Source organism: Myotis nattereri (assembly GCF_964212035.1).
Source record: "Myotis nattereri genome assembly, chromosome: 1".
In the NCBI taxonomy this organism is placed as follows: Eukaryota; Metazoa; Chordata; class Mammalia; order Chiroptera; family Vespertilionidae; genus Myotis; species Myotis nattereri.
In genome coordinates, this window is record NC_138075.1 from 113591216 (window position 1) to 113611083 (window position 19868).

General features: G+C 45.8%; 1 protein-coding gene across 1 annotated transcript in view; it reads right to left on the minus strand.

Annotated features, from left to right (window-relative positions):
* Positions 1 to 6320: 6320 nt before the first annotated feature.
* The window catches only part of THSD4 (thrombospondin type 1 domain containing 4), a gene marked incomplete at its 5' end in the record, with an annotated part of 579672 nt that continues 566124 nt past the window's right edge, over positions 6321 to 19868 (minus strand). The window contains 2 exons of the mRNA XM_081084939.1: positions 6321 to 7965; positions 8936 to 9080. Coding sequence (XP_080941065.1) covers positions 7823 to 7965; positions 8936 to 9080 — 288 coding nt within the window. The 3' untranslated portion in view covers positions 6321 to 7822. The remainder of the gene's footprint in view (positions 7966 to 8935; positions 9081 to 19868) is intronic.

Here is a 19868-nt window from a genome sequence, read left to right on the forward strand (position 1 = left end):
CAACATTACTTAAAATATAGTTGATTTCATTATAAAATGAAGCATGATAAAAACCTAAGGCTGACCCTGCCACTTAACGGCTATGTCCTTGGTCAAGTTACTCTCTTTGAATCTCAATTTATGTATCCATAAAATGGCCACAAAATGAAGTGCTCATTTCTTAAGAGTTGTGAAGATTAAACTACACCATGTAAAGGACCTGGAGGATATCTGGCACATGGCAGGTGCTCGGTAAAGGTATTGACCTGAGGATCACCTGGGGCATGAGGCCTTACAGACACTGTGCTCGCCTCTGTGGGTGCCCTGCGCGTGTCCCGGTGCCGGATACACAGCTGCACAAGGCACCGTGGGAGAGAGGAGCAAGGGTGTCTGTGTACCTTAGAGAGCTCAGGCGTGTTGAGGAGCACTCCAGGTGATTAGGTCATTAGACAAATGTGAAAACTGAAAAAAAACGTTAGTTCTCTTAATTCTATCTTATTTTGTAATTTATCCTCCCAATTTTTATTTTGGAAAATGTCCAACCTTGGAAAAGTAAAGAATAGTGTAATGAACACACAGGCCCTTTGTTTGTATCCACCAGTGTGCTCACCTTATTTGCATGTACCCGGTCTACCCACAGAGGGGCACTGCCGCCAGGAGAGTGATTCGCAGACATCAGGGCCTCCGACCCTCAAGACTGCAGCAGCGCACACTCCTGCTCAACTAGACACCAGTCACCACATCCAAGAAGTTTTACACGATTCCACTGTGTCATCCTAACTACAGTCCATATTCAAATTTTCTCTCTGCCCAAATGTTTTTTTTGAGGGTCTCACAGTCTCTCAAAATGCCTTTCCCACTGTGAAGCTTCTATTACAGGCACTCTTCTCTGAGCCAGGTCTAATTCCCTGCCCCTTTTCTTTGCCGATCTGCTGTCGTTTCCAGGTTCTTGTCTTTTATCCTGATAGTTCTGGAGATTTCTGAAAATGGTTGAAGACAGTTTCCCCTCTAGACACCCCCGATTCCAATCACCATCCTGGCCACCATCTCTGGGTTCCTTCCTGGAGTTCAATCAACATGTATGGCGTGTGGTCCCTTGAACTGGAGCCCAAGTGACCCATCTGGGTCTGGTCTCAAGAACAGAGAAGGGCGCATTTCCTCCCTCTGGGTGGTGACTGTGTCTCTTCAAAAGCAGCCTAGGACCAGGTCGGGCATACCAAGCTTGGTAACAAACCATACCAGACGTGTCATCAACAGCGAAGCACCCATCCAGTGCCCATGCAGCCGCTTTCCAATGATTGGAATTGGTGTGGAGAGAGGCCGGAACTAGCACGGGCTTGGACCATGAGCATGCCAGGCCCTGGGGAGCTGGCGCTGGGGAGACAGGCCGCCTCTGGGGAAGCTGACTGTGGAAATTTGGTGCCGCCCCGCCAAGTGGCAGCTGCACCCAACCGCTCTGAGTTCTCATTTATCAAAGGCGGTAACATTCTAGCTTCGGGTCCGCTGCGACGAGTCAACAAGACGGAGTGTGAGAGCGCTCGGCACGGGTTGGGGATTGCAGAATAGACGGAATTCGGAGATAACGAAACTGTTGTGCAGCAGGTTGCATGTCACTGAATGCATTAAACACCACTGAACTGTGCACTTAAGACGAGGAAAAGAATTTCGGTTACATGAATTTTACCACAATTGAAAACAGAGTACATGAAGACTTTTCCAGGCAGGAAAAGGGGGGTGGGAGGGCTGGGAAGCACATTTCGGGCATAATAATAAGTTTCTGCGAGGGACTGATGAAATGCTGTGCAGGATGGAGTCGGGACAGAGCTCATAGGCACCCCACGAGCGATCTCGGCCAGCGTGACTTTCCAGAGGTGTCATGACCTAAATCACAGTCACCTTATTACACACCACGATGACCTGGAAGATCGTGTCAAACACTTTGCTAACCTTGCGGCCAAGGCGAAGTCAGCCGAGGGAAGTTGGGAGAAGTTTTAGTCAAGTTGGGAGATGGAGCCACACTGAATGGCACCGTGGGCCCCACCTTTTCTCCTGCCCGAGGGACGTTTAAAAAGAGACCAGGAAAGGGCCAGCTGGGCGTGGCCACTTTCCTGAATATGTTATCGTAAGCTCTTCCGGGGATCCTCTCACAGCCAAGCTGAGGACTTGCACAGACCACAGGCTCACAGCCTCTGTGTCTAAGGTGGACCCTGTCCTCCAAGTGGCCCCGCCGCCCCCAGGGCGCCCGGAACACAGTCTGACAAGTCAACTGCCTCTGAAGGGCCCGGTTCTTCTCTGTAGAGGGGGCTGTCTGAAGCAATGTGAGCACAAATGTGTTAACAAAGCTGATCTCTTAACCAGTTTATTGTATTTTTACAATAATAAAAATAAATTAGTCATACACAAAAATAGTTGTCCTTTTGGCTGAAGAGAAAACAGACTGTACTTACTCATATAATTCACCTTCACATTCCACCTCTTTAAACAATAATTTAACATCACAAGGTGACACAGTCAGTGGAGTACTCAGGGGGCTCCTTGCTCCTGACTTTGCAGTTATTGATAGGAAAGCCCAGAGCCCCCACTCAGCAGTGCCCAGGGAGCCCCGGACACAGGGCGGTCAGCAAATGCATCTTCATGCCCCCGGGCCCTGCGGGGAGGGAGACTCTGCTTCACCCAGGGCTCTCACCGAGCTCCCACAACTCACTGCTGGTGACTCTCATGGAGGAGGCAAGACAGAGGAGACAGGGAAAGACCCTCATATTTCCCTTTCCAAGTGTTTGGGCATGAAGAGAGGGCATATTATATGAGCAAAAAAAATATTTAAGATGAAAAGGTGGCAATCTAGACGGATACAATGCCAGGGAGAAAAAGCCCTGAGCAAGTCGAAAAGCCAAGTAATTTATATTCCATCTTGAAACCCAAGGAATTTGACTAATCAGTGTACAAATCATAACTATGGACTTAGGGTAAGACGTTGTGTAGCAACTTTCCAGGAAGCTGGGTTAGTAGGATCAAATGATTTTACACAAACGTGGATTGCATATGTAAATAAATACCTATTAGGTCCCTTTAAAATTAACTTATTCTAAATAAGAGAACTATTTTGGTGTAGTGACTCATTCTGTCAATAGAGTTCAGAATACACATTTCCTATAAACATCTTGTATTTACAAAGAACAAATAATAAGTTATAACAAAGTATATCCTTCTGTCAAACTGAATGGTGGGGGCGTGGGGCTAAGGCAGGTGCGGCTAGCTATGTAACAGGATGGCTTTCCTCTCACTGAGGCGAAGGGCTCAGTCTGGAAGATGGTGAGGAAGCGGTTGGGAGTTCCCAGCCTCTCATGGTCACCGTCCTCAGCACGGAGGGCGGCTCCCACTGTAACCCGCAGGCGGCACTGTTCGGGGTGGAGAGGGTTACTTTGCTCCAGCAAAGGTGCAGGAAAGGAAGGTGAACTGAGAAACAGAGATGGTACTAGAGGGTCCTAGTCTAGTAGAGGCTCTGCCGCCATCAAGGCATGTGACCCTGGCATGGAACTGTCCATCGGGACATTTGGTTACTCGTGTACAAAGCAGGACCAGTCAGGGACGCTCTGACCAGTTTCCTAGTGGCTGCATTGAGCTTGGAGGGGTGCGCCACAGGGTCCAAACTGCAGACACAGGAATGGGAAGTAGCCGTGCCTGCACTGGCCATTCCAGACCAGAAGAATCATTTAAACTGTTCTACTTATAGTCACCCAAAGCCAGACTTGGTAAGGACCTTAGGTCATATTGCCCCAGCTGCGTGCGTGAACCCCCTCTCCAGCATCCCCGACAAAGGGCCATTCAGCCTCTGCCGAGACCGCCAGCGACAGGCCAGCCACCACCGGCCAGGGAGGCTCTGCCTCCTGAAGGCTCTAACTTGCAGAAAGCCGGCTCTTCTGCTAGAGTTGAAATCTGCCTCCCTGTAGATTTAGCTCCTGTTCCTGGATAGCTTTCCCAAGGGCTCCAGGCTAAACATTCTCATAAAGTCTTTTCCTCTGTTTTGACCAGCCTGCACCGCTCATCAGGACTGGGCACGCTCAGCCTAACGTTACACACAGGTGACACTCCCCACAACAGGGCACACGCTCACCAGCGTCTTCTCCTTATGTAGCCCAAGTGTTTTGTGTTTAATTTTGTTGTGGTTCCATCCCACTTTCCTGACTCACACTGAGCTTAGTCAACCAAAACTCTTATATCTTCCGCATCTTGTATAGTATTTTTTTTTTTTTAACCCAAAGGTAGGACTATATGTTGCTTCCTGGTCAATAGTCTCCCAGATCATGTGGGTCCAGAACCTGCCACCCACGCTGTTAGCTCTCCAATGCCAATGCCATCTACAAATTTCACCAGCAAGGCACTATTCTCCCCTCCAGCCACACTGACAATGTTTTACACAGCACGGATCAAATGTTGGCCCCCACCTGCCATGCTGGCACAGGTTCCTTCAGGTTTGAATATGAAGCCTGTTTTAAGGTAAGTCCTATTTCTTTTTACCACTTATATTTGTGTCTTCTTCCACATTAAAGAACTGATATTTAAATTCTAAAATGGCCATATTTTTTAAAAAAGACATTGGCTTAGCATGGTACTAGTAATATTAATAATATCTGGATTTCTCTCTCTGCCACACAATTGCATGGAAATAAATTAAGCTTGCTTCCCATTTTTTCATCCGTCTATAAAGCCATTTGTTTTAAAGGAAAAAGAGTGCTGAATATTGAACACTCTGAGGATACCTAAATGATACATATTCAAGGAAATGAAAAAGGAAAACTCAAAAAGAACCCTGGGCCAGAGAAGGCAAAGGCACAGTTAGGAACAGCTCAGAGAGCTCCTGTCACACTGCAGGTCCCTGAGGGCAGAGAAACTATTTCTGTTTAGAGCTCTGTTGATGTTTGTGAGAAAAACAGGTAACAGCTTAAATTCACCTAATTTTAAAATTCAGGGCAGAGAATGAGGCAATCCAGTACACAGGAAAAAAAAAAAAAAAGCACCATCAAGTGTAAATTTCAGTTTTGCATTGTGGCCAGTTAATAGAACATGGAGAGGATTGAGAAGGGGGTGGCAAGTAATGCAGAGGAGAAAGCAAACTCATAGGGTCTAGGAAAGGGCGAGGAGACACATCTGGAGGGAGGGAGCCACCAAGAGGGGAGCTTTCCTTAGACTCCCTACACAGGCACGCCGTCGTCGTCGTCGTCGTCGTCACTGGAAATATCAAAGGACTTTATCTGATGTGCTGTGCTAAGGACAAAGGCATTTGGATGCTGACACGAGAAGCTAGGAAATTAGTAAAAATTGGATTTCTAAGACAAATAAACAAATAAAACCCCCATTCTAGTAATTTATAAACTTTCCAGAGATAAATGAATTCCAAGAATAGCTCAGCTATTTGTTGGAAGAGAATAAAGCCCCCGAGTTTAGGTGCTTCTGCCCCCTCCCCCGAAGTCATGAGCTCCCCCCCCCCCCCCAACCCAGTTCCACAACGGCCGTCATCACGAGGTCATCACGGAAGGATCGCTGTGCTTTTAAAGAACTGTTAGGTAGCATCTGGGAGCCATGGACGTTGTCAGATGTCAGAGACAAAGCCACCACTGACCAGCGCATCATGAGCATCCCGAGGTGGAGGGAACCGGGATGTTCACCTCCCCGCGACAGAGAAGTCCCACTTAGGATGGAGAGCGAGCTCACAAATGGTGGCCACACCTCTGTTGGGCAGCTGGTATGGCACAAGGTTTTCTCTTAATTTGAGGTGAAATCAGCCTTTCTGCTCTCCCACCCACTGACCCACCCTGCCCTCCCACGTGTAAAGACAGCCTCTTGCAAGGACTCCAGCAGATGGCTGGCTTGTTCAGCGGGCTCCGAGGGCAGCTGCATCAAGAACAAACTCCCCTTGTGATTAGAAGCAAAAAACTTCTAGCGAAAGGAAGGGGGGACACGGGATGAAATCACTGACACACTTGGTGGCCGGAGGAGCGGGGCCTCTTCCTGCCTGCTTCTCTGCAGGAGTCCCATAAGAACCAGGAGAGAGGGGGTGCTTCTGGGGAGTGGTGCTGGGGCTCCCCAGCAAGAGGACAGCCACAGGAAAGCCAAAGAGAATCCCTGGAAACACAGAGTGTGTCAGACTAACTGGTGATACTGCTTCCAAAAACTGCAAGTGATCATCTAATTAGCAGATTTCTGGTTTAAAGGGCTCCTGGGAGAAACTCAATTGCTAAGGCTTGCTTTAAAAGGGAAATGGGCCCAGAAACACAGTACTAAGAGCTTACAATTCGTTTAGCCTGGTACTTTTCTTAATGTACATATATTTTCTTCTTCTTAATGGATTTTTCAAAGAGTTCCTCTCTCAATAGGCACTGTACCCCCACCCCCTACTGACCCCGCAGGCTCTGGAGCTACAGAGTTAGGTGAGGTGAGTCAGGGAAGAGCCCTCTGATGAGCTGTCACTGGAGCTCACAGCCCCTCCTCCCAGACTGGCTCCATTAATGCAGGTGTTAGTGCTCCTGTCTGGGAGGGGCGCGGGGACATGGGTTGTCAGTCCTGGGTGAGAAAGGAAGGATTTGAAGTAATAGAGAGAAATCCATAAATCAAATCAAAAAGACCAAAGGGAGACACTTTCTAGTAGAAACGAGGTTTTTGCTGGTGTGGGTTGGTTACACTTTCCACCAGGCACGTGTGGAGAACAGCCCAGGAGGGTGGCTGAGGAGGGGCTGAGCACACAGCTCTGGAAACCTGCTCTGGGGCCAGAAAGGGACTGTTGTGGCCAAAGGGACCCTGCCTTCCGGTTCCAGGGAAAACATCTCACTGGGGAAGGAAGTCAGAATTTCAGGCAATGACTGTGATACCCAGCGCCTTTATGGTCTCAGGGGAGAGTTTCTTTCAGGACGGGCTTAATGAGAGCTGCAGTGTCCTGTGATGAGGGCCTGTGACTGTGGGGGAAGGGATTGCTGGAAACAGACTTCTGAAACAACTGATGCTGGGATAAAGTTTTGACCTTTGGTTGGAGGGAAGAATTCAAAGACCTGGGTTTCGTTTGCTAATTAGGAAATTCTCACTCTTGGTCTGAAATGAAGCCGCATCCTGCAGACCTAAGACTTCTGGACAGGCCTTGGGGTCAGGGTTTTGTGGTCAGATGATTGGGGTTGGGACTGAACAGGTGAATATGGCTGGGAGGTCAATGAGTCTCAGTTTCCTTGCTAGTAAAATGGGACAATGATTCATTCCCTGCCTCCCTTCTGGGGTGTTATAAGCTGCTAAGGAATTAATATCTGTGAATATACCTGTGAAACAATAAAGCACTGCATGACATGAGATGTTTGTGTCATGGGGCAGGCAAACAACTTCATGTCTTTGAGAAAGAGGACAGGCACAGCGGGGCTGAGGTAACAGGGATGCCGGCATCTGAGCAAGGCTTCGTGGGGTCCTGGGGTATACGGGTGCTGCCTCCTCTGACTGTCCAGGAGGTGCTGATATTGGAAAGGCCAATAGCCCCCTGGGGGAGGCAGTGCCCAGTCAGGGCTAAATTGCTGCCTTAGAAAGTGCCAGGAGGAGTGGGCTGAGAGCTGCCTGAACGCTCCCCTGACTGGTTTTCAGAGAGCACTGTTAGAGGTTCCCAGGTGTCCCAAGGGGGGAACTTCAGTTGATGGCGATGCTCAGAGCTGTGGCTCTGCGCCTGGGCACCGTGTGGACACTTTACTGAAGGCGGGGCTGGTGACCAAATTGTCTGGCAGCGCCCTGGGCCAGGGAGACCCTGGTGGATCAGCAGCCTGCCAGTCACCCTCTTACAGACTTGCTGCTCTGCTCTTTGGGTAGGTGCGGGGTGTTATCTGCTCCCCAGGAAGCCCGTGTGCCTGTTGGCCACGCGAGTGCATGAGGCGCAGCAGGCAGTCTTGTAGTAGTTGTAGACGCAGAGGCGGGCCTGCACCACCACGTTGCAGTTGTAGTATCTGTCCTTGCAGCTTTCATCTGTAGCAGAAGAGAACAAGATGCTCTGAGCACGAGGAGCAGCCTGGACTACTGGGGAGAGAAAGTGAGGTGAGGGCTCTCCATCCTGGTCCTGCTGCCTATTGCTGATGGAGTGTGGGTGTGCACTAAGAGCTTGCATTTTTCTTTTTCTTTATTATTACTACTAGAGGCCCAGTGCAGGAAATTTGTGCACAGGTAGAGTCCCTAGGCCTGGCCAGCAATCAGGGCCAATCAGATTCCCCGCCTCCCCATCTCTCTGCCTCCCTGCCTCCCCGCCTCCCCGCCTCCTCCTTCCCTCGCTCCCTCAGCGCCCTGCTGCCACCCGCCCGCCATGTTCCGTGCAGTCCCCTGGTGGTCAGCGCACATCATAGTGAGCAATAGAACTCCCGGTCTCCCAGTCAAACTCCCAAGGGGACACTTTGCATATTAGCCTTTTATATACTAGTATGTAGATTATTACTTAAAAATTCTCAACTGAGAATATTTTTCCATTGATTTTTGTGAGAGTGGAAGAGAGAGTGGGAAAGACAGAGAGAAATATCAATGTGAGAGAAACACATTGATTGCCTCCTGCATGTGCCCTGACCAGGTCCAGGCTGGGGAGGAGCCTGAAACTGAGGCATGTGCCCTTGACTGGAATTGAACCTAGGACCCTTCAGGCTACAGGCTGACGCTCTATCCACTGAGCCAAACCAGGTAGGGCTTTTTCTTTTCCTTTAAACATGACATTAAAATCTCACTACTCTGACCCTAAGGATGATGGAACCAAGTCTCTGAATGCATTACCATTTTAATCAATTCACGTTTAAGTTTATTTTTTGGTGGGTGGCGTGGCTCACCATCCAGGCTTATAAACTTAACATACCAAAAGTACTTTGACCCTTGACCTCCAGATGGATGTGGCATTTCACACCAGAGAACTTGACAGAGCTTAACAAAGATGAATCTTTACTCCAGGATCCCTACTTACCGACTTCAGGGACACAGTCTTGAGGGTTACAGGATTCTTTCTCTTCTGGTTTCAACTGAGGGTCACAGAGATTACTTAGGGCCATGTCATCTGACAGACAGCGTACTTCCCGGACCCGGAAGCCCCCCTGGCAGCTCTTGGAGCACTGCATGGGCACAAAGAGAGAAGGTTGGATTTCTTGGCCGTCTATTAGCTCGGCGCACTGCAGAGGACAACTAATGGATGATTTCAAACATCTCCAAAAGGAGACAATATTCAAACAAACTCTTATGCACCTGTCAGCCAGTGTCCACACCCATCAAATCATTCAAGTCATGTCCCAGCTACTCCCACCCATGTCCACTCCTCGGATTATTTTGAAGCAAATGTAGACATCACATCATGTCTTCTGTAATATTTCAGTTTGTAGCTCTAAAACATAAGGACCCCATAAAAATTACCACAATACCACCCTGGTCAGTGTTTCTTAATGATTAGAGTGTTGGCCTATCCACCAAAGTGTGGTGAGTTTGATTCTGGTCAAGGGCACATACCTAGGTTGCAGAGTTGATCCCTTCTACTCTCTCTAAAAGAAAAAAAAATCAATGGAAAAAAAATATCCTCAGGTGAGGATTAACAACAGCAACCAAAAATTACCACAATACCATTATCACACCTAGAAATTAATAATACATAGTTCCAGTTACTATTGTTTTTATTTTTTTGTTAATCCTCATCTGGGGATATTTTTTCCATTGATGTTTTATAAAGAGGGTGGGAGGGAGAGAGGCAGGAGAGAGAGAGAGAGAGAGAGAGGGAGAGAGAGAGAGAGAGACAGAGAGAGAGAAACATTGATGCGAGAGAGACACATACATTGGTTGCCTCCTATATGCGCTCTGACCAGGGCTGGGAATCAACCTGCCACCCTTTGGTTCAGGCCTAACCACTGAGTAACATAAGCCAGGGCAATTCTGTAGTTTTTAAATACAGGGGTGGGAAAAAGTAGGTTTACAGTTGTTTGTATGGAAAATAATACAATAATCTATAATAATAAAAGCATAATATGCTAATTAGACTGAACATCCTTCTGGACGTCCTTTCAGACAACCTTCCGGACGAAGCCGCAGCGGTGGGGGCCGAGGCAGAGGCAGCTGCCGCTGCCACGGTGGGGGCCAAGCTTATTTCATGCATCAGGCCTCTAGTTAATAAATCATACTACAAGAATAAACTTTTGCATACTCACAACTGTAAACTGATATTTGCCCACCCCTGTAGATAGTCAATGTTCCTATTTTCACTTATCTTGTGAATTTCATAAAATTTTAATATTTTTTTTAAAAATCAGAATCCATATCAGATCTGCACACTCAGTTGACTGATACGCCTTTTATCCCCTTTAATCAATAAGCTCCCCTCTTCTGCGCTTTCTCCCCTTGCACTGAGTCATTTGGCAGAGTCGGGATTTTGCTGACTGCATCCTCATGGGACAGTTTAACATGCTCCTCTGGCTTCTGTATTTCCTGTAAAATGGAAGTTGGATCTAAAAGAGGCCTTAATGGGTGAAAGGTTTGATTTTTTTGGTGAGACTACTTCTCAGGATGTGTATAATTGCCTGTCTTTTGGGGATGTCAGCAGCCACTGATGATCAAAGCCCAGATCTTCTAATTCATTCAGGGTTGAAAAATGCTGATTATATTCGATTATCTCTTCTTATATTAGCTGTAGTCTTTGGTAAAGACTCCTCCCCTTCCCCAACAGTGCCCTAGCCATTACTCTCCCGTTACCCAGTGGTACAGCTTGTTTGTTAGTAAATGCTTGACTCTTTTCTTTTATCTATCAGTTTTCAGAACAATGAGTTGGTTCCTCTAACATTCTCTAATGGTGACCTATTAGTTTATTATTATTATAATTTATAAATGGATGAATTTAACATATGTGATGTGTTTCATTCAATCTATGGTAGTTATTCTTTTTCCTGATGCTCACCGATGTCCCATCAATGGCTAGCAGGAGCCTCTAAAATTTGGCTCTTGAGTCCTCTGGTCATAAACTCAGTTGTCTTTGAGAACTTCCTAAAGTATATTAAAAATATTAAAAGATATTAAGATATATTTCAATCTATTTTATAATTATGTAGTCCCAGATCTTGAATTGGCCACCTATCTAAGAATTCCTGGTTCTTTTAGTGGAGAGTGGTAGTTTGAAACTATATTCTGGCTAATAGGTGTGCCATTTGCTTCTGGGCTGGTCATGGTTTCTAGACTCTATCATTGGATAAAGCTAAGAAAGTAAGACTAATTTATGAGTTCATATCGATATTTCTAATTCAAATCCAGGACAACAGGGTTTTCACTTAAACTTTTCTTTATTTAATTAAAAAATTTTTTAAAAAATATCTTTCACTGTTGATACTATTACAGATATCTCTTATTTCCCTCTTCCCCTCTCCTCCCTGCCCTTACCCAGCCTCCTAGGTCTTCACTACCCTATTGTCCGTGTCCATAGGCTATGATATCTATATATATAAAAGCCCAGCGACCGTTAAGGCAGAACGACTGGTCACTATGACGCTCACTGACCACCACGGGGCAGATGCTCAAAGTAGGAACTGCCCCTGGTGGACAGAGTGCTCACATACTGTGGGAGCGCCACTCAGCCAGAAGCGGGGCTCATGCTGGCGAGTGCACCGGCAGTGGCGGGAACTTCTCCCACCTCTGTGGCAGCGCTAAGGAGTGGTGAGCCAAGCAGTAAGGAACAAGCAGGCGGGTTGTAAGGAGCGAGCAGGCGGGTGGTAAGGAGCGAGCAGGCAGGCAGTTAGGAGCAAGGGGTCCTGGATTGTGAGAGTGATGTCCGACTGCCAGTTTAGGCCCGGCAGTTGGACATCCCCCGAGGGGTCCCGGATTGTGAGAGGGCACAGCTGGGCTGAGGGAACCCCCCCTCCTGCCCCCACCGTGCACAAATTTCTTATTGTCCTCCCAACCCCACATTGAGGTATGCCAGTCTGTTCCATGCCTCCCTGCTTCAGGTCTTATTTTGTTCATTAGATTTCACAAATAAGTAAGATCATGTGATATTTGTCTTTCTCAGTTTGGCTTATTTCACTTAGCATAATATTTTCCAGGTCCATCCATGCTGTCCCAAAGGGTAAGAGATCCATTTATTTATTTATTTATTTATTTATTTATTTATTTATTTATTTAATTTTTTATTTTTATTTATTTTTAAATATATTTTATTGATTTTTTACAGAGAGGAAGGGAGAGAGATAGAGAGTTAGAAACATCGATGAGAGAGCAACATCGATCAGCCGCCTCCTGCACACCTCCTACTGGGATGTGCCCGCAACCCAGGTACATGCCCTTGACTGGAATCGAACCTGGGACCTTTCAGTCAACAGGCCGACGCTCTATCCACTGAGCCAAACCGGTTTTGGCAAGAGATCCCTTTTTTTTTACAGTTGCACAGTATTCCATAGTGTGAATGTCACACAGCTTTTTTTTATCCACTCATCTACTGATGGACTCATGGGCTGTTTCCAAATCTTAGCTATTACAATAATGCTGCTATGAACATAGGGGTGCATATATTGTTTCTGATTGGTGTTTTGGGGTTTTTAGGATATATTCCCAGAAGTGGGATCTCTGGGTCAAAAGGAAGTTCCAGTTTTAATTTTTTGAGGAAACTCCATATTGTTTTAGATAGTGGCTGCACCAGTCTGCATTCCCACCAGCAGTGAACTAGGGTTCCCTTTTCTCCATATCCTTGCCACCACTTGTTGTTTGTTGATTTTTGATGATAGCCATTCTGACAGGTGTGAGGTGATATCTCATTGTGGTTTTAATTTGTATTTTTCTAATGATTAGTGACTTTGAGCATTTTTTCATGTGTCTCTTCATCATTTCCATGTCCTCTTTGAAGGAATGTCTATTCAGGTCCTCTGCCCATTTTTTTTTTTTATCTTACATATAATAATACTAGAGGCCCAGTGCACAAAAATCTGTGCACTGGTGGGGGTGGGGGGTACCCTTCAGCCCCACTTGTGCCCTCTCACAGTCTGGGACCCCTCGGGAGATAACGACCTGCTGGCTTAGGCCCACTCCCGGGTGGCAAAGGGCAGGCCCAATCCCTAGGTGCAGCCCCTGGTCGGGCTCAGAGCAGAGCCGATTGGGGAGTTGGGGCGCCACCCCCTGTCATGCACAGAGCAGGGTGGATCAGGAGGTAGCAATGCCACCCTCAGTCACGCTCAGGGTAGGGCCGATTGGAGGGCTGGGGCACCGCCCCCTGTAACACTCAAGGCAGGGTCGATGGGGAGGTTGCAGCGCCACCCCTTGTCACGCACAGAGCAGGGCCGATCAGGGGGTTGGGGCGTTGCCCCCTGTCACAGAGCAGGGCCCATCAGGGGGGTTGGGGCTCTGTACCCTGTCACACACAGAGCAGTGCCAATCAAGGGGTTGGGGAGCTCCCCCCTGTCACCCACAGAGCAGGGCATATCAGGGGGTTGGGGAGATCCCCCATGTCATGCACAGAGCAGGGCGGATCAAGGGGTTGGGGAGCTCCCCCCTGTCACACTCAGGGTAGGGCCGATGGGGAGGTTGCGGCTCCACCCCATCACACACAGAGCAGGGCCCCTGGGGGGGGGGCCTCACCCTGTCACACACAGAGCAGGGTCAATCAGGGGGTTAGGGAGCTCCCCCCTATCATGCACGGAGCAGGACTGATCAGGGGGTTGGGGCGCCTTCCCCTGTCACACATAGAGCCACAGGGTGATGAGGGGGTTTGGGCGCTGCCCCCTGTCACGCTGCTCCAGGGGCCAGGAGGCCTCGAGGCTCTGCTGATCCCAGTGCTGGGAGGCATATTACCCTTTTACTATACAGGATAGAGGCCTGGTGCACGGGTGGGGACCGGCTGGTTTGCCCTGAGGGGTGTCCTGGATCAGGGTGGGGGTCCCCACTGGGGTGCCTGGCCAGCCTGGATGAGGGGATGATGGCTGTTTGCAGCTGGTCACACCCCCTTCAGGGTGGGGGTCCCCACTGGGGTGCCTGGCCAGTCTGGGTGAGGGGCTGAGGGCCGTTTTCAGGCTGGCAGGTGACTGAAGCTCCCAACCTCTCTTTTATTTCTTTTTTCTTTTTTATTCTGGGATTTATTTACCTTTTATGGCTGTAACTTGGAGCTGAGAGCCGTCTTTAGCTCTAAGGCTCGGCTCCAGCTCTGAGACCTCGGCTTCTGAGACCTCGGCTACTGAAAGCAGGTTTCTGGGCTTTGTTTACCTTCTGTATTTGAAACTTTGTTGACACTCCAGCTCTGAGATCCTGGCTGACTGAAAGCAGATTTCTGGACTTTGTTTACCTTCTGTATTTGAAACTTTGTTGTGACTCCAGCTCTGAGATCCCAGCTGACTGAAAGCAGGTTTCTGGGGTTTTGTTTAGCTTCTATATTTGTATCAATGTTTCTTAGAGAGCAGCTGAGAGGCCGGCAGCGGCAGGCGGGGAACCTGGCTTCCTCCGTCACTGGAGCAAGCAAGCCTCCCTGTTCGCATCAGTTGCCTGGCTGCCGGCGCCATCTTGGTTGGCAGTTAATTTGCATATCTTGCTGATTAGCCAATGGGAAGGGTAGCGAAGTTACGGCTAATTACCATGTTTCTCTTTTATTAGATAGGATTACATGGAATAAACATTAATATTTCAAGAATAAAAGGATTTTAAGTATAATAATATTACCAAAACTGTACTTACATAGTATGATATCACAAAAGTTGTAGGAAATATTAAACATCTGCAAATAACAGGATTACTTCTATTATATTCTAGTACATTTTTGTTTCCCTTTGGCTCTATTTTTGTTCATCAGTTTATGTTGTTCATTACATCCCACAAATGAGTGAGATCATATGATATTTATTTTTCTCCGACTGGCTTATTTCGCTTAGCATGATGCTTTTAAAGTAAATTTTGTTGGATGTGAGTATTGCTACTCCAGCTTTTTTTTTCTTTTCCATTTGCATGGAAAATTTTTTCCCAACCCTTCACTTTCATCCTGTGTGTGTCTTTTGTTTTGAGGTGGGTCTCTTGTAGACAGCATATAGTTGGGTCATGTTTTTGTATCCATTCAGCTACCCTACACCTTTTGATTGGAGCATTTAATCTATTTACATTTAGGGTTATTATTGAGAGGTACTTATTTATAGCCATTTAATTCTGTATGGCTAGGTTTCTCTGTCTGTTTCTTCTTCTCAACAATCCCTTACAGCAATCCCTTTAGCATTTCTTATAATGCTGGCTTGGTGGAGATGAACTCCTTTAGCCTTTTTATTTTTGGGTCTGGGAAGCTCTTTATTTGACCATATATTTTGAATGATAGTCTTGAGGATATAGTAATCTTGGTCTCAGATTCTTGCTTTCCATTAACTTGAGTACTGCAGGCCATTCCTCTGCCCATTTTTTTTTTAAAATATATTTTATTGATTTTTTTACAGAGAGGAAGGGAGAGAGATAGAGAGTTAGAAACATCAATGAGAGAGAAACATCGATCAGCTGCCTCCTGCACATCTCCCACTGGGGATGTGCCCGCAACCCAGGTACATGCCCTTGACCGGAATCGAACCTGGGACCTTTCAGTCCGCAAGCCGACGCTCTATCCACTGAGCCAAACCGGTTTCGGCCCTCTGCCCATTTTTAAATTGGATTGTTTGTCTTCGTTTTTTGTGTGTGTGTGTGTGTTTTTTTAATATATTTTATTGATTTTTTACAGAGAGGAAGGGAGAGAGTTAGAGAGTTAGAAACATCGATGAGAGAGAAACATCGATCAGCTGCCTCCTGCACATCTCCTACTGGGGATGTGCCCGCAACCCAGGTACATGCCCTTGACTGGAATCGAACCTGGGACCTTTCAGTCTGCAGGCCGACGCTCTATTCACTGACCCAAACCGGTTTCGGCTGTCTTCGTTTTGTTGAGTTGTATGAGTACTTATATTTTGGATATTAACCCCTTATCAGATGTATCATTGCCAAATATGTTCTCCCATTCAGTGGGTTTCCTATTCATTTTGATGGTGGTTTCTGTTGCTGTGCAGAAGCTATTTATTTTGATGTATCCCATTTTTTAATTTTCTCCTTAGTTTCCTTTGCCCTAGGAGCTATATCCATAAACATATTGCTACATGAGATGTCTGAGATTTTACTGCCAATGTTCTCCTCTAAGATTTTTATAGTTTCATGCCTTACATTTAAGTCTTTTATCCACTTTGAGTTTATTCTTGTGTCTGGTGTAAATTGGTGGTCTAGTTTTATTTTTTTGCATATGTTTATCCAGTTTTCCCAGCACCATTTGTCGAAGAGACTGTCTTTACCCCATTGTATGTTCTTGCCTCCTTTGTCAAATATTAATTGGCCACAATGGTGTGGTTTAATTTCTGGGGTCTGTGTTCTGATCCATTGGTCTATATGTCTGTTCTTGTGCCAGTACCAGCTGTTTGGGTTATAATGGCTTTGTAGTATAGTTTGATATCCAGTATTGTGATCTCTCCTACTTCACTCTTCTTTCTCAAGATTGCTGCAGTTATTTGGGGTCGTTTATGGTTCCATATACATTTTTGGAGTATGTGTTCTAGCTCTGTGAAGTATGCCATTTGTATTTTAATAGGGATTGCTTTGAATCTGTAGATTGCTTTGGATAGTATAGAGATTTTAATGTTGTTAATTCTTCCAATCTATGAACATGGTATTCCAAGCATGTCAAATTTGCGGCCCATGGGTCGCATGTGGCCCACAATGAATATTTTTGCAACCCAGCCAATATAACAGTATGTAAGAAATGTTTTAATAAAAATTTCATAACTTAATTTTTACAATATCCTGTTATACATAACTAGAGGCCTGGTGCACAAAATTCGTGCGGGACGGGGCAGGTGTCCGCTTAGCCCAGCCTGCACCCTCTCCAATCCAAGACCCCTCGGGGGATGTCTGACTGCCGGTTTAAACCGGCAGTTGGACATTCCTCTCACAATCAGGGAGCACTGGCTCCTAACTGCTCACCTGCCTGCCTGCCTGATTGCCACTAACTGCCCCCACTGCTGGCCAGGTCACCTCCATCTGCCCCCCTCTGACAGCCTGGTCACCCCCAACAACTCCCCTACCAGCCTGGTTGCCCCAAGCAGCCTGCTGTTCAGTCATCTGGTCATCCCTCACTTCCCCCCTTGCCAGCCTGGTCGCCCCACACAGCTTGCTGTTCAGTTATTTGGTCACCCCTCACTGCCCCCCTTGCCAGCCTGGTTGCCCCACGCAGCCCACTACTCAGTTGTTTGGTTTTCCCTCACTAACCCCCCTGCCGGCCTGTTCGCCCCACGCAGCCTGTTCGGTTGTTGGTTCGGTTGTTTCAAATGTGACAGTTGCTTAGGATTTTATACACCAAGTGGCCAGATTATTATGACCACCTGATGTTTGTAGGCAAATTAGCTATAATTTCACGCTGAAGTTGCTAGAGGGCCAGACCATTATAAATAGGGAAGGAGGTTGTTTACAAAGACAGTAGAAGTGATTTTTTTTCTGAAGATATGGGTAAACAATGTGATTTAACAGCCTATATACAGTGGATATATATATATATCCCATGTTCCAAGGCTGTTAAATCACATTGTTTACCCATATCTTCAGAAAAAAAATCACTAGAAGAAGCTGGGGACCGAATCAGTGAGTTAGAAGACAAGGTGGAAAAACACCCAAGCAGAGCAGCAACTGGAAAAAAAAAGCAGGAGGAGAGTCTAAAGGAGGTCTGAGACAACACGAAACAAAACAACATCAACATAATAGGGGTGCCACAAGGCAAGGAAGCTGAACAAGGAATAGAAAAGCTGTTTGAAGAAATAATGACAGAAAACTTCCCTGACTTGGGAAGAAAAATTCACACAAATCTAAGGAGCACAGAAAGTCCCAAACAACATGAACCCCAAAAGATTAACACCAAGAAACAATGTAATTAAACATCAACAACAAAGGAAGAATCTTAAAGGCTGCCAGAGAGAGACAGAAAGTTACCTACAAGGGGTTCCCCATTAGACTATCAACTGATTTCTCAACATAAATACATCAGGCCAGAAGGGAATGGGATGAAGTATATAAAGTGATGCAAAGCAAGGGGACTGAATCCAATAATACCCTATCCAGCAAGGCTATCATTCAAAATAGAAGGTGAAATCAAGAGCTTCACAGACAAAAAAAGGCTAAGGGAGTTTATTACCATGAAGCCAGCAATGCAAGAAATTCTAAAGTAGTGGTTCTCAACCTTCCTAATGCGGCGACCCTTTAATACAGTTCCTCATGTTGTGGTGACCCCCAATTCCATTGTTACAAATTGAACATAATTAAAGCATAGTGATTAATCACAAAAACAATATGTAATTATATATGTGTTTTCCGATGGTCTTAGGCGACCCCTGTGAAAGGGTTGTTCGATCCCCAAAGGGGTTGTGACCCATAGGTTGAGAACTGCTGTTCTAAAGGGACTGTTGTAAAAAGAAAAAAATAGAAAGGTAATAAGGAACAGAGGCATAAAGAATAAAAATGGTGACAAACAAATACCTATCAATAATAACCTTAAATGTAAGTGGATTAAGTGCTCTGATCAAAAGACATAGAGTAGCTGAATGGATAAGAAAACATGACCCAACTATATGCTGTGTACAAGAGACCCACTTTAGAACAAAGGACTCACACAGAGTGAAAGTGAAAGGATGGAAACATTTTTTTTCAGGCAAATAGAAAAAAATAAAGCTGGGGTAGCAATACTTATATCTGAAAAAATAGACCTCAAAGTGAAGGCTGTAACAAGTGATAAGGAAAGCCACTTCATAATACTAAAGGGATCCATACAACAAAAGGCTATATGTCTGGTAAACCTATAGCACCCAATACAGGAACATCTATATATATATATATATATATATATATATATATATATATATATATATAAAACGTCTGGAGGATATCAAGGGAGAGATCGACAGCAATACAATCATAGTAGGGAACTTTCATATCCCACTAACATCACTGGATAAATTTTTTAGACAAAAAAATCAATAAGGAAACAGCAATCCTCAATGACACTTTAGAACAGATGGAACTAATTGACATCTTCAGAACATTCCACCACAAAGCTACAGAATGTACATTCTTCTCAAATGCACATGGGTTATTTTCAAAGATAGACTACATATTAGGATACAAGCTAAGTCTCTACAAATTAAGAAGATTGAAATCATATCAAGCATCTTCTCAGACCACAATAGCATGAAATTAGAAATCAGCTACAAGAAAAACGCTCAAAAACAATCAAATACATGGAGGCTAAATAGCATGCTATTAAACAATGAATTTTTTTTTTTTATTTCAAAGGAGAAATAAAAACATCCTGGAAACAAATGACAATGAAAACACAACAATCCAAAACCTATGGGACCCAGTGAAAGCAGTCCTGAGAAGGAAGTTCGTAGCACTACATTCCTATTTCAGAAAACAAGAAAAACTGATAGTAAGTTAGCTAACACTACAACTTAAAGAATTGGAAAGTGAACAACAAGAAAAGCCCAGAACAAATAGAAGGAAGGAATAATAAAGATCAGAGTGGAAATAAATGATATAGAGACAAAAAAAGCTCCAACAATAGAAAAGATCAATAAAACCAAGAGCTGGTTCTTTGAAAGAATAAACAAGAGTCATGGACCACTAGCCAAGCTCAAAAGAAACAAAAAGAGAGGCCCCAGCCAGAACTGGTTTGGCTCAGTGATTAGAGCGTCAGCCTGCGGACTCAAGGGTCCCAGGTTTGATTCCGGTCAAGGGCATGTACCTTTGGTTGCGGGCACATCCTCAGTGGGGGGCGTGCAGGAGGCAGCTGATGGATGTTTCTCTCTCATCAATGTTTCTGGCTCTCTATCCCTCTCCCTTCCTCTCTGTAAAAAATCAAT